Source organism: Pelophylax lessonae, assembly GCF_965119305.1.
Source record: "Pelophylax lessonae genome assembly, chromosome: 7".
Classification (NCBI taxonomy): Eukaryota; Metazoa; Chordata; class Amphibia; order Anura; family Ranidae; genus Pelophylax; species Pelophylax lessonae.
In genome coordinates, this window is record NC_138774.1 from 67,721,611 (window position 1) to 67,736,620 (window position 15,010).

The 15,010-nt window shown below is 47.7% G+C and overlaps 1 protein-coding gene across 1 annotated transcript in view; it reads right to left on the minus strand.

Annotated features, from left to right (window-relative positions):
* Positions 1 to 220: 220 nt before the first annotated feature.
* The window catches only part of LOC309559478 (cytochrome P450 2G1-like), a 133,521-nt gene continuing 118,731 nt past the window's right edge, over positions 221 to 15,010 (minus strand). The window contains exons 9-10 of the mRNA XM_082262752.1: positions 13,920 to 14,061; positions 221 to 621 (exon numbers count right to left, since the gene is read on the minus strand). Coding sequence (XP_082118878.1) covers positions 440 to 621; positions 13,920 to 14,061 — 324 coding nt within the window. The 3' untranslated portion in view covers positions 221 to 439. The remainder of the gene's footprint in view (positions 622 to 13,919; positions 14,062 to 15,010) is intronic.

Sequence of the window (15,010 nt, forward strand, 5' to 3'; positions counted from 1 at the left end):
TCAGAGTTTTAACTTTTACTACTTGGTACAGTAGTGACTTAATATGTAGAGAAATGCAGACATGAATCCAGCCTAAGAACATGTGTTTTATAAGAAATTAGTGTTTTCAATATGTTTTATTTTTTTTATAATGAATACAATTGCTGAAGTTTTAATGGTTGGTGTAGCAATGTTTTATTAAAGAAAATACTATTAGATACCAAAAGTCTCATGTTTAAAAGGTATGCAAAATATTTGATTGCTAGGTGCTCATAATTCAGTCAGTAGAGGGAGGGGAAAAGTTAGGCAACACCTAAATAACACACAGCACTAAATTGTTAGAAATATGTCAGCATGTGACATTGAGGTTTCAATGGGAAGAAAATGCAAGCCCAGGAAAATAAGGTCTCTCTTCAGGCTAATAGAGGACAGTGACATGTGAACAGGGAAACTGTGGGACTTAACGCGGAACCAAGCATATCTCAAAAGACCGATGGATATTGCCGTTGCTGTTGGGCAGAGGAGAGATATCAATTGTGGAAGGATCCTCATCCGATTTCAGATTAAAATTTTGCAGGATAAAAGTGAGGAAAATAAAAATTTCCATTCTTGCCATGCCTTCTCCTAGGCAGATTCTCCTACCTGTAGAAACAGAAAAGCAACAAATCATATTTTGTTTTTGTGTGTATCCAAAAGCTTTGACTTGCAACCAGAGATGTATAGTAACTAAGTAGAACTACTTCACTACTGTACTTAAGTACCGAAAGGCGGTATCTGTACTTTCCTAGAGTAGAATTTTTTTCTCCTACTTCCACTTTTACTTCACTACATTTTTTCGATGATTTCAATGCTTCTACTCCGATATTTTTTTTTTTTGTGCTGCATAGTTACTCGTTACTATTATAAAAATTACCACTGCCAGAACAGTAGATGGCAGGTTTCATGAAGCTCAAAACATGTGTATTATCAGCGCATACGAAAATAAATGCTACTGTATGCATAAATAAAAGCTGCATTTGAAATAATAAAAAACAATATGATGTTCAAACTTTCTTTAATAACTACATAACACAGTACTTGTACTTTTACTTTCAGTATTTGAGTAGCAATTTTTTTTTCAAACCTACTGGTACTTTTACTTTCAGTACTTGAGTAGCAACATTTTTTAAAAAAACTACTTGCAATACTTAAGTACAAAAAATGTTGAATACTTTAGTACTTCTACTCAAGTCACTTTTTGATTGAGCACTTTCACTTCTTCTCAGATCACTTTTTGATCGAGCACTTGTACTTTTACTCAAGTATGGGTTTCGAGTACTTTATACAACTCTACTTGCAACTAGCTAAGTTTAGTAAAAACCTTTATTAGTGCCTTAGATAGGCTAAATTTAGTTTTTAGCTCTACTACACTCAGTAGAGCAACAATCTATTTTCTATGTCTGACCAGGTTTCCCCAAGCTTGTGGTTGATTGCACCTGTCTATCTGTCTGGATGAAGCTTCCAGTAGAGTAGCAGGGTCAGCCACTGAAGTTATAAATATAGATCTGACCCCAGCCGATTCCTGGGAGGGGCATCAAGAAGGTGGCTGGGGGGGAAGATACGTGTTTGGAAGTCCTGTTCAGCACCATTATTTGCCTGGGTCTGCTGCCCCTGGGAGGCAGCAGGTGTACTGAAGAGCTGCTGCTAGGCCTCAGCATGTGCTGGCTCAGGACCTGGAATAGAAAACAACAAGAGAAGGGCGCACCGACCTTGTGCATTACCACTTAAAAGTTTATTAAAAACAAAGAAGGGTAGCGTACAATATACTCACAAACGTAGCATATGAACAAGCATATAGGAAATGGGCACCGCTCGCTTCCAGGACACTTCTCTACTGCTGAATAGCGTGATGGCGTCCTCAAACCTGATGTGGCTTACGCGTTTCGAGGGAGGACCCTCTTCCTCAGAGCCAAAATCGTGAGTGGCGAGTACGCTACCCTTCTTTGATTTTAATAAACTTTTAAGTGGTAATGCACAAGGTCGGTGTGCCCTTCTCTTGTTGTTTTCTTGTAGTGCCTTTTGGATACCCTTGGTCCTGAGGGGGGCAGCAACACCACTTCATTTGTGTCATAAAACCGCCTAGAAGATTCACCTTCCCGCATACCACTCGAGCGCAGGAGAGATATTGCTGTTTTCAGGACCTGGAATACCCTGGACTGAAGGATATTTGATGGAGGTCATAACCTGAGGAAGCTGGACTGGGGAATGTCTCTTTTTCTCTCAATGAAAAGTGTGCATTGGAAGCTGGGTGGCTGACAGCTGTTCTTGGACATTGTGATTAGAACCTTAATCTAGGACTCCAGGTATGTATGTGCTTTGGGGATTAATGCCAGGGGTTGCTATAAGGACTGAGATCGCTTACACAGAGTCTCAGATTCGCTGGCTATCCCGTTTACCTCCAGTAAGGGTTACTCCTATTGGATTTGTGTTTGAGAATCTGTCCTCCTGTTCCTGTTTTGCATTTTGGAGTATGCTGCACCCTCATTCCTCTTTTATTTTTGAAGCACTGCAATAAATCTACAAAAAGACAGTCTCTAGACAGAGCTCATGTTGATCAGTGTGCTTGGAACTGTCTGGGCCTTGTAGCCTCTGAACAGGTAAAGGGGGACCTCCTGGGTTATTTCCAGCAGTCCCTCTGGGGGCGAGAATTAGATGGGCAAATCATAACTAACTCAAGCAAAGACTAGAGATGAACTTTTAGCAGTCTGCCATCTATGGACTGTCTAATGCTGATTTTGTGATGGATTGCCCGTGGATATTGCTCTTTGCCCTATATAATTAAAATGATGTTGCATCCAAAAGTCTAAATAAAACCTTGAGATGTACAGCATGTATTGACAGCATAGTCTACGTACGTAAGTATCATGGATTTTTATCTAGGCATCACCTAAAGTGTATCTAAATCTAGAAACAAAATAGAATATCTCAGCACTGACTAGTCCTCAGTTGTAGTGGCTACATTCGTTTTCTTTTTTTAAGGCTTTATATTCCTTTGTTGTCATTGTTGGTCTTTAACTGCCCTTAAAGTGGTTGTATTCTATGCGTTAGGATAAAAAGCCTTCTGTGTGCAGCAGCCCCCCTAACACTTACCTGCTCCCTCTATATCCAGCAACGTCCACGAGTGCCTTAGCCGACCTGGACTCTCTCTCCTGACTGGCTGAGACACAGTAGCAGCACTGGCTCCCACTACTGTTACCACTTTAACCACTTGCCGACCGCCGCCCGACTATATACGGCGGCGGTCAGCCCCTCCCAGGCAAAGTGACGTACCGGTACATCACTTGCCTGGGAGCCAATAGGGGGCGAGCGTGCGCCGCCGGAGGCATGCTCCCGCCCCTGCTCATACCCTAAGAAGCCTGCGCGTGTGACTGGTGGACCCGATGTCCGCCGGTCACTCGCGATCGTCGGATGGAGAGGGAGAAAGGCAGGCAGCTAATGTAAACAAAGCCGCCTGTCATTCTTCCCTGTGTAAAAGCACAGATAATACGGTCCTGCTATGTAGGACCGTTGATTTGTGCTGTTACACACACAGCCACATCCAATCACAGTTAGAAGCACGCCCCTACGGACACACTTAACCCCTCCCTTTCCAATAAAGTTAACCCCTTCCCTCCCAGTGTCATTTTTACAGTAACAGTGCATATGTATAGCACTGATTACTGCAGTAATGTCACTGGTACCCCCAAAAGTGTAAAAAATGTCAGTCAAGGGTCTAATCTGTCCGCTGCAATGTCGCAGTCCCTCAACAAAAAAAATCGCAGATCGCCGCCATTACTCGTTAAAAAAAAAAAACAATAGAAATGACAAAAATCTTCCCCTTAGTTAGTAAACGCAATAGCTTTTGCGCAAACCAATCAAAATACGCTTTTTGCGATTTTATTTTACCAAACATATGTAGCAGAAAACAAATTGGCCTAAAATGTTAAAAAATTTAGATTTTTACATTTTTTTGGGGGGGAATTTCATATAAAAAAAATGTGAAAAATATTGTTTTCTCTTACGTCCTCCGACAGTCGCCGCCTCTTCATATTCGTCACATATGGGGGTATTAGACTTTGCTCCGAAGGAGTAGCTAGGCAACAGAATATGTTAACATTAAAGCTTTTAACATATCCCACCCTCAAGGGGTGGTCCCCTCAGTCAATACCCTCCTACTTCCTGCAACCATATCTCAGTTTTAATGTCTAGCTTGTCAGGAGTGGCTGGCTTTCTCTGTGCTGGGGCTTTCTGCCCCAGACTCTTTCTTCTTTTTTGAATTTTTGTTTGAGTTTTCTCTCTACCTTTGCTTAGCTGTTCTTTTTGTCAGCATTAGTTAGTTCTTCTGATGAAGAGGATCATGCGGGCTGGGTCTCGGGCTGATCCCCCTGGTCACAGGTCGTGGGTCAGTGGCTTCCCAGCCTGCCATCGAGCGTTCAGCCAGGTAACGCTCCTGGCACAGTGAACGACCCATCCCTGTTCGGTGCAGGGATGATTGGTGAGGTGGCTACCTCACTGGACGCTGTGCGGTTTCTTAACCCCCATTCTGTGCGTCTTGAATGCGACTCTCCCTGCCTCATGTGCAGCGGCTTGTTCGCCTGTGCGGGTCCCCCACGCCATGTGAGGTAAGTGTATTTATGTGGGGACCTGTCTGTCTGGGGGGGTGTCAGTCTGGGACTGTGTAACCTGCCTCTATTCACACTGTTTGTCTCCCTATCTCTCGGCTGCATGCTGTGGGCTGCAAGGGGGGGGGGGGGAGCTGTGTGACACTGTGTGTGTCAGCCTGGTCAGTGTGAGAAGCTGTGTGCTGTGGGGCATGTTTTTTTGGCATGTTTGGGCATTATACAGCGATCGCTGCGGCGATCTGACATGTGTTCTTATACAGGGATGACATGTGTGCATTACTGCACTGTGGAGCGGCGGTTTCGGGGCCAAACGGCGCCATTTTGCCTACACTCGCTCCGGCCGCATGTTTTACATGCATGGCGGCCATTTTCTTGTAGCCTCCATAGGCTTTCATAGAGCGCCCTGGCAGCATCACTTCCTCTTCTCCAGGAACACCGACCGAGGCAGCAGCAGCGGCAAGGGTCTCCTCAGGTTTTATCCTTCTGTTCTTGCTATCCATTGCCTGTGTTCAGTTTGCATATTCCCTGTGGGGGTCTCATTGTGCTTGAGTGTGGTGCGGTGGGCTGCGCTTGCTTAAAGGGGCAGTTAACCCTTTATTGTCCGGCATTATAGGTGCAATGGATTCTCAGGAGGGCAAATTTCCTACCGCCTTGGTGGAAAGCCAGGGGACCGCTGTTTCCCCCCCAGGGGGGGATTTAGCCACTATTGTGGCTGGCCTTGCTGCTCAGGTGCAGATGCTGGTGGCTGCTCAATCTACTAAGAGACCCAGAGTTGCCCTTTCCTCTGATTCTGAGGGTGAAGGTGATGGGGCTGTTATGGCGGGGGCCTCCTTATCGGGGTCCCGCTCCTCCCTAGATCTAGTGGGGTCCGAGGTGGAGGCTGAAGTTGAGGGGGTTGATAATTCTCCCCCTGGCTCGCCTGAAGAGCTTGCAATCATGGATGAATTGATTGCTTCCATAAAGCAAACTCTGCGTTTGCAGGATGAAGTGTGTCCCCCCGCTGCCTTGGCGGCCTATGGGACGCAGAGAAAACGCAGGACGCCGCAGGTTTTTCCCTGCAATGATGATTTTCAGCGCGCTGTTAAGGAACAATGGCGCAATCTGCACAAACCTTTTGCTGTACCAAGTAGATTCAAGCTGCGTTATCCTTTCTCGCCTTCCACTGATGAAAGGTGGTGTGTGCCTCCCCCAGTGGATCACGCAATTGCGGTTTTAAACAAAGCCACTGCGATTCCTGCAGAGGATTCCCCTGTGTTCCGTGATGCCACGGATAGGAGATTGGAGTCTCTTGCCCGTCATACTTATTCTGTTACGGGTTCTATGCTTAAGGCTCTGTTTGCTTCTCTCATGGCGGCCCAGGCGATCGCAAGTTGGACGCAGATGCTTAGGCGCGTCCTAGTGGCCGATTCGGCCTCGCCGGCGACCCTGGATATGGTGGATCAAATCCACCAGGGTGTCATGTATCTGTGTGATGCGGACCTGGACCTGGTTCCGTTGGCTGCACGTGTGCACAGCGTGGCGGTGTTGTCTCGCCGCCTGGTTTGGTTAAAATGTTGGTCGGTGGACCAGTCCTCACGTAAGACCTTAGCCAATCTTCCTTATGATGGGTCTCGCCTTTTTGGGGAGTCCTTGGATGTGTTGATTAAGGGGATCACCGGGGGTAAGAGCACTCTCTTGCCCCATTTCCCCAAGGCTAAGGGGGCTTCTGGGAAGAAGCATGCTACTTTTCGGCCCCCTCAGGGGTCCTTTCGTGCCTTTCGGCCGCACTACAAGGGCAAGCCGTTCAAAGGTCAAGGCTCTCAGAAGAAGCCCTGGTCTGGGAAACAGAAGTCCGGTCAATCCGGATCTGCGGCCCATAACAGTGCGGCCTGAAGGGGCGCCCTCACCCAGTTTTGGGGTGGGGGGACGCTTGCTCGGTTTTCTTCAGCCCTGGTTGGCCCGTGTGCGGGACAGATGGGTTCAGGAGATCGTTCGATCTGGTTACAAGATCGAGTTTCTCTCTCGGCCGGAGAGCAGATTTTTTCCCTCAAATCTTCAACTGTCTCCAGAGCGTTTGCGGGACCTACACCTGGCGGTGCGGGACCTGAGGGCTCAGGGAGTGGTGGTTCCGGTGCCTCATCGGGACAGATTTCGGGGGTTTTATTCCAATCTGTTCACCGTGCCCAGAAAGGAGGGCAAGGTTCGTCCAATTCTGGACTTGAAGGCTCTGAACCGCTCTGTGCGGGTTCGCAAGTTCCGCATGGAATCCCTGCGGTCGGTGGTGGCTGCCCTGGTTCCGGGGGAATTCATGGCCTCCATCGATTTGAAGGATGCGTATCTTCACATCCCCATTTTCGAGGGTCACCAGAGGTACCTTCGATTTGCCATTGCGGAGGATCACTACCAGTTCGTGGCGTTGCCTTTTGGTCTCGCCTCGGCTCCGCGGGTCTTCACCAAGGTGCTTGCACCGGTTCTGGCATTGTTGAGAGCCCAGGGCATTTCTGTCCTGGGGTATCTGGACGACATTCTGGTTCGGTCTGCGACCAGCCAGGGTCTGGAGGAGGACCTGTCTGTCACGATACAAACTCTGCAGGAGTTTGGTTGGACGATAAATTATCCAAAGTCGACGCTGAGTCCGTCGGTTCGTCTTCCCTACCTGGGAATGATTCTGGACTCGGTACAGGTGAAGGTCTTCCTGCCGGAAGACAAACTCAGGACTCTCCAGGAGGAAGTCAGGTCCCTCAGGGACGTTCCGCACTCGTCTCTAAGGACGTGCATGAGATGTCTGGGATTGATGGTCTCGGCTTTCGAGGCGATTCCCTTCGCCCAGTTTCACACGCGGGGTCTCCAAGCGGAGATCCTGTCCATGTGGGACGGGCGACCTCAGTCTCTGGATCTTCCAATCTCGTTGAGTCATCGCACCAGAAGAGCCCTTCTGTGGTGGCTCCAGTCCCCGATGGTGTCCGGGGGCAAGTCGTTTCGTCCTATCTCGTGGACGGTAATCACCACGGATGCCAGCCTGTCGGGCTGGGGTGGTGTTCTGGGCGTTCTGTCCGCCCAGGGGACTTGGTCGGAGGGGGAGTCCTCCCTTCCGATCAACATTCTGGAATTGCGTGCGATCAATCTCTGTCTTCATCGCTGGACGGACCGGCTGCGGGGCTGCCCGGTTCGGGTGCAGACGGACAATGCCACGGCGGTGGCCTACATCAACCACCAAGGGGGCACCAGGAGTGCCCGAGCGGCTCGGGAAGTGGCCGACATTCTGACTTGGGCCGAGACTCATGTCCCGGCGATAACGGCGGTTCACATTCCGGGGGTGGAGAACTGGCAGGCGGACTATCTGAGTCGCCAGACCCTGGATCAGGGGGAGTGGTCTCTCCACCCGGCTGTCTTCCAGATGTTGTGCGCGAAGTGGGGTCTTCCAGATGTGGACCTGTTCGCGTCTCGTCTCAACAACAAGGTGAGAAGGTTCGTGGCAAGGACGCGCGACCCTCGGGCAGACGCGTCGGACGCGTTAGTGGCCCTGTGGCATCAGTACAGGCTGATGTACGCGTTTCCACCGATTCAGTTGCTGTCCAGGTTCCTTCGCAGGTTACACTCGGAACGCAGCACGGTGATTCTTGTGGCACCGGACTGGCCTCGCCGGTCCTGGTACGCAGACCTCGTGAATCTGGCGGTCGACGCCCCGTGGCGTCTGCCTCTTCGAGACGATCTCCTGTCTCAAGGACCGATATACCATCCTGCTTTACAGTCGCTGGCTTTGACGGCCTGGCTGTTGAGACCGAGGTCCTGAGGGAGAAGGGTCTCTCCCCAGAGGTCGTTCATACCTTGATCAACGCGAGGAAGTCTTCCTCGGGGAAGGTTTATTACCGTACTTGGAAGGCCTATTTTGCTTGGTGTGAGTCCAGGGGATTTTCTCCCCGCACTTACTCGGTTTCCCGAGTGCTGTCCTTCCTTCAAACGGGTGTCGATCAGCGTTTGGCGCTGGCTACGATCAAGGGTCAGGTGTCTGCGCTGGCCATTCTGTTTCAACGTCCCGTGGCTTCCAACTCCTTGGTTGGCACTTTTGTTCAGGGTGTGCGGCATCTGGTTCCTCCTAGGAGGGATCCTTTGCCCCCTTGGGACTTGAACCTCGCTCTGTCTGTGTTGCAACGTGCTCCTTTTGAACAGATCAGGGAGCTCTCGTTGTCTATGTTGTCCAAAAAGGTCGCCTTTTTGGTGGCGATCACTTCGGCTCGCAGAGTGTCGGAGCTGGCAGCTTTGTCCTGCAAGTCTCCGTATCTGGTTGTCCATTTGGATAAGGTGGTCTTGCGACCTAATCCTTCTTTTCTTCCGAAGAGAGTTTCGGAATTCCATCTTAATGAGGATATTGTCTTGCCTTCGCTGTGCGCGAAGCCTAAACATCCAAAGAAGGTGAGATTACACTCTCTGGATGTTGTTCGGGCGATAAGGGTTTACCTTAAATCGACTGAGTCTTTTCGAAAGACGGATTCCTTGTTTGTTCTTCCAGAGGGTCCTCGGAAGGGCATGGTCGCCAAATGGATCCGGCAGACCATTGAACAGGCCTATGCCTTGCAGGGGAAGGTTCCCCCTGTGCCTGTGAAGGCGCACTCTACTAGATCTCTGAGTACGTCTTGGGCCTGTCGTCATGGGGCTTCTGTAGCCCAGGTGCGTAAGGCGGCGACTTGGTCGACCGTACACACTTTTACAAAATTCTACAAAGTAGATGTTCAGGCATCGGCGGATGCTTCCTTTGGCCGCAAGGTTCTTAGTGCGGCGATTCCCTAGGGTCCCTTATGGGGACCTCTGGCTGTTGGGAAAAATTTTTTATCCCATGGTTATTTGTCTTTTCCTGGGTTGTTGCTCCTGTTGAGCACCTGTTTTTTCCTGTTGCCCAGCTGGTTTCCTTCCTTTGGTAAGGTTCCTTTCTTTGATGCGGAGACTGCGTTTCCTTTTCGGCGCGGATGCGTTTCCCACCCCTCATGTTTGCACTGCTTTGGGACGTCCCCATATGTGACGAATATGAAGAGGCGGCGACTGTCGGAGGACGTAAGAGAAAACGGAATTTTTGTAAAATCTTACCTGTAAAATTCCTTTCTCTGAGTCCTCCGACAGTCGCCGCCCCCGCCCCTCTTTTGGGGTTTGGTTGTATACTCTACTGCTATTCCACTAAAACTGAGATATGGTTGCAGGAAGTAGGAGGGTATTGACTGAGGGGACCACCCCTTGAGGGTGGGATATGTTAAAAGCTTTAATGTTAACATATTCTGTTGCCTAGCTACTCCTTCGGAGCAAAGTCTAATACCCCCATATGTGACGAATATGAAGAGGCGGCGACTGTCGGAGGACTCAGAGAAAGGAATTTTACAGGTAAGATTTTACAAAAATTCCGTTATTTTTGCAAAATTGTCGCTCTCTTTTTGTTTATAGCGCATGATAAAAAAAATCGCACAGGTGATCAAATACCACCAAAAGAAAACTCTGTTTGTGGGAAAAAAGGACGTCAATTTCATTTGGGTACAGCTTTGCGCGACTGCGCAATTGTCCGTTAAAATCACGCAGTGCCGAATCGCAAAATAGGCCCTGGTCAGGAAGGGGGTAAAATCTTCTGGGGCTTAAGTGGTTAAGACCGGAAGGATTTGCCCCCTTAACCAGTTGCCGACAACTTCCTGTATATTTACTGCGGCAGGCTGGCTCGTACAGGCAAAGCGACGTAGGGATACGTCGCTCACCTGGGAGGAGCTAGGGGGCGAGCGCGCGCCGCCGATGGCACACTCCCGCCCCCCCTCGGCAGCAGGGGAGCTGATGCGTGTGTCAGGTGGCTCCGATTGCCGCCTGACACTCTCGATCATTCCCCACTGAGAGAGAAGGACAGTCAGCTGTTGTAAACACAGCCAACCGTCCTTCTCCCTGAAATGATCACACAGCTCATGTGATCCTTCTATATAGGATCGCATGTCTCTGTGATCATTTCCCAAATCCAACCCCCATACAGTTAGAATTACTCCCCTAGGGTCACATTTAACCCCTTGATCACCTATACTGTTAACCCCTTCCCTGCCAGTGTCATTATTACGGTAACAGTGCATATTTTTAGCACTGATTACTGTATTAATGTCACTGGTACCCCCAAAAGTGTCAAAAATGTCATTCAGGGGTCCGATCTGTCCACAGCAATGTCGCAGTCCCGCAAAAAATCTCAGATCACCGCCATTACTATTAAAAAAAAAAAAAAAACAATCTTTCCCGTAGTTAGTAGACGCGATAACTTTTACACAAACTAATCAAAATACGCTTATTGCAATTTTTTTTTTTTTTTTTACTAAAAATATGTAGCAGAAAACAAATTGGCCTAAAATGTTAAAAAATTTAGATTTTTCTCATTTTTTGTTTGAGAATGTCATATAGCAGAATGTGAAAAATATTGTTTTTTTTTCAAAATTGTGGCTCTTTTTTTGTTTATAGCACAAAAAAAATTTGCACAGGTGATCAAATAATGGGCGGCACAGTGGTGTAGTGGTTAGCACTTTCACCTAGCAGAAAGTGGGTCGCTAGTTCGAATCCCAACCACGACACTACCTGCCTGGAGTTTGCATGTTCTCCCTGTGCCTGCGTGGGTTTCCTCCGGGTACTCCGGTTTCCTCCCACACTCCAAAGACATGCTGGTAGGTTAATTGGATCATGTATAAAAAAAATGGCCCTACTGGGTATGTATGTATGTATGCGAGTTAGGGACCTTCGATTGTAAGCTCCTTGAGGGCAGGGACTGATGTGAATGTACAATGTATATGTAAAGCGCTGCGTAAATTGACAGCGCTATATAAGAACCTGAAATAAATAAATAAATAAATACCACCAAAAGAAAGCTTTATTTGTGGTGAAAAAAAGGACATAAATTTTGGACCAATCTGTCAATTCAATTTGTTGAAACAAACCATTTAACACTGGTGGGGGAACTTGCCATGGTTATTTTTTAGGCCTCCTTCACATAGGCTAATATTCCCCTTGATTGAGCACTGTCTATCTGGAGAACTGATTGAATGGCTGCTGGGAATTCCCCTAGATTGGATTGACACCTAATACTGTTTATCAATGGCATTATAGTGAGTGCATATTGGTGAAGGAAAAGAGCACTGGAGTCACTTTCAACATGTAGCAATATTTCCAGGCCTGGGGCCTGCTGTGGGTCTGCCATCAATACCGGTAACACTTACAACACATTTAAGTTGTGACCCCAGGTGTGAGAACTGAGACCATGACCATTCCGCCATCTTTGGTTTGTTTTGTTTTATTGTATTTAGGGGATGGGAGAAGGGAATGAGTGGGATACTTCTCTGGCTCTTCTAGACTTAAATGGGACTTTGTACAAAAAATGCTCACTAACGCTGTCTTGTTGCCAGCTGAATGCCGAGCAGCGCTACCTGACGCTTCAAATGCTGCTTGACTGAATTAGTGCTGAAACCTCAACTTTAACTTGGATTGTTAGCTCAGAAGCTCCAGGACTGTAGACTTCTTGACTCCTGATACTTGGTGTAGCTCAAAAGTCACTGAACAGCTCCCTCTAACCCTTCACTGGCTGAGGTAGCTCCTTGTGCTGCTGCAACTCTCAACTTTGTACACTTCACACTGTACACTAACTTTTCAGGGCCCAAACTGACTAGGTACCCCCTTTTACAGTTAGCTGACTCCTGGATCCCTAAATCCTTCTCTGGAGTGGTCCCGTCTGACACTAGGCAGACCCCCAGGGGCAATCATAAGTACTCACGACCTCTGTAGGCTTTCCTGGAACTGGACCCCTCTCTCTCTCCGCTGGTTCTCAGCACACCGGATCCCCTCTGCAGCTCAACTCCATGCTCTTTGGATTCCCAGGCCGCCACCCAGGACACCCGCTTCCTCTGACAGGAGGAGAGACAGCCGTACTCTCCCTCCTGGGACTCTGCTTCCCACCAAAGATGCTGTGTCATGCGTTCCCTCAGAACTTATACCCTTTCCCAGAATCCTCTGTGGCAGAATCTGCCTTCTGGGGTAGATACAGGCCTGAGTGTGTCTCTGATTAGGTTTCCTCCACTGTCCAATGAGAATCCTCTCATGGAGCTAGTGGGGAGACTCTCCTCTCAGCAGACACACCTGGGAGACATGACAGCCAGCTGAAATCATGGCCCTGCTGTTAGGCAGTCAAGGCCCACTATACTTTACCTAGCACCTACCTGTAGGGTGCTACATACATTTGTGTTGCTACACTGGGAAGTGTCACCTTTAGAGGGCTTTCCTTTGATTTGTCATAACATTTTTTTTACTTTGTGGACATTTTGATTTTTTTGGGGATTTTTTTATGAACTCTTTATAATCACGTACTTGATATCTTAATAATAGACTAATTATGGTATATGATTGCACATTATTTTCAGCGCTGCACTTTTTGAGTTGTATTATTGTTTTAGGTTGGTCAACCTTTGTGATAGCAGCTCTGCCTCCCAAGCGCTCACTGATTTCTTACTATTATAGAGCCTATTTAAGGCCCTGGCTCCCAGGCGTTGGTGCATTTTGCAAGTGTGTAGAGCAGGGACAGGTCTGTTAAGCCCCGTACACACGCAAGGATTATCGGCCGACCGGTCGTACGTCTTTTGTCCAAAGTGGTGTTTTGTTGTTTGGAATGTGCCTAGACTGCACACGAATTTTCTCGCCCGACAAAATTCTACTTCAGAAGTGATGTCATGTGTTGGTTTGCTTTCTTTGTGTTCTTTCTTCTCTGAGCATGCCCAGACTTGCTCATAAGATTTTTCCCTGTCGAAATCTGTACTGACTGCACGAAAATCAGCCGTGTTTTGACGGCAGACAAAAATTTTATAGCCTGCACACCGGATTTTCTTCGGCCGAAAAGTCGTAGCCGGTTGTCGGAAGCATCATACTAACAAGCCGAAAATCGGCAGATCGGTCGTCGGACGAAAAGTCCCTGCCGATTTTCGACGCATGTGTACGAGGCTTAAGGGACAGAACTAGCGGCAGGAAAAGGTTCCTGGCAAAGAGGAAAAGCATAGGGATTGCGACTTTCTGGACATCTTCCTGCTTGGGCACGAAACGACTAGGCCACATTCTGCCCCTCCTAACAGGTGCTGTCAGTTTGGCTGAGATCTGCTCTCTACATGCTATGTAATCTGTGAGTGTTTCAGGTTGGGCTGTTTTCCCTCTGGATTTACTGAACTGTTGTTGGCATTACTTTAATACAAGTTGTTTGCATCATACTTGGTCTGCGTATTTTATTGCTGCTGCACCCCACCTACACTTACATGCTTTTGTTTTTTCCTTTAACAGTAGCCATACCTGTAGAAAATGGCATGAAAGCGTTATTCTTTTGCAATTGGTTCTTCTCATCCAAAAAACGATATGGGTCAAACACAAGTGGGTTGTGGAAGTATTTTGGATCCTTCAAGACTGACGTCAAAAATGGGAAGACAGTTGTTCCCTAAATGGACATAAGTAGAAAAGGCAGTATAGAAAATGGTGAGCTATCTATTTTACTAACAGTTATTGGTGGCTAAGTAATTAGCATACTACCCCAGAGACATTTGCTATGTTACCTGTTGTGGAGGTGTGTAGCAGAACTGTATCAGTTGGCAAAACTACAATTTTGATCTCACAATACCCTCAAGCTCAAGGTGCTCTTGCTAGTAAAACATTTGGTGTCTCACAGCAATGTAAGAGAGCCGGCTGTCTTATGCTTGATCCAGAAAGCAGTGAAGAATGGGGAAATAAGACACAACACACCCCTAGCTGAGCAGGTAGAGAGGAATGTGAATGGCATCAGCCTTGAACTCCTAAGCCATGCCCTTGATGAATTTCACCCCGCCCACCGAGGCTTAGCCATAGAGTTTTTTTTCTGTTATGTGGCAGCAATTATTTACTATCTGACACAGACTATTTCCTGCCAGAAGTCACCCTTTTCCAAACACCCAACCGGCAATATAGCTCAATAAAACTCATACTAGCCCAAAATGGCCGCTCCGACTTGTATGGGATAGCTACAGAAAGGATGTGCCAGCCTGGAGAAGGAGTGTGTGACGTTAAAGGATACTAGAATGCTCTAAAACTGAGCCTTGGAGAAGAGATCAGTGAGAGAAGCTTCTGGAAGAAGGTAGCTGAGAGAGGCTTCAGGGAGACATCCTGTATATTGTTTGATCAGATTCCTGTCTGTTCAGTGGTTAGAGGGCAGAACAGAGATGCTGGCATAGATGCCATATGTTTCTTCTGTCTGCCTAGGAGAAAGGAGAGCTGACTACTATATTTTAAGTGCCACATGGTCTCTGCATGGAAGTTCCTTGTGCTACAGTGACTGTCTCTCATATATCCAGAACCATATTACTTTGCTTCCATGCAAGACTGTTATACTTTATCTGCAGCTACTTGATCATCTC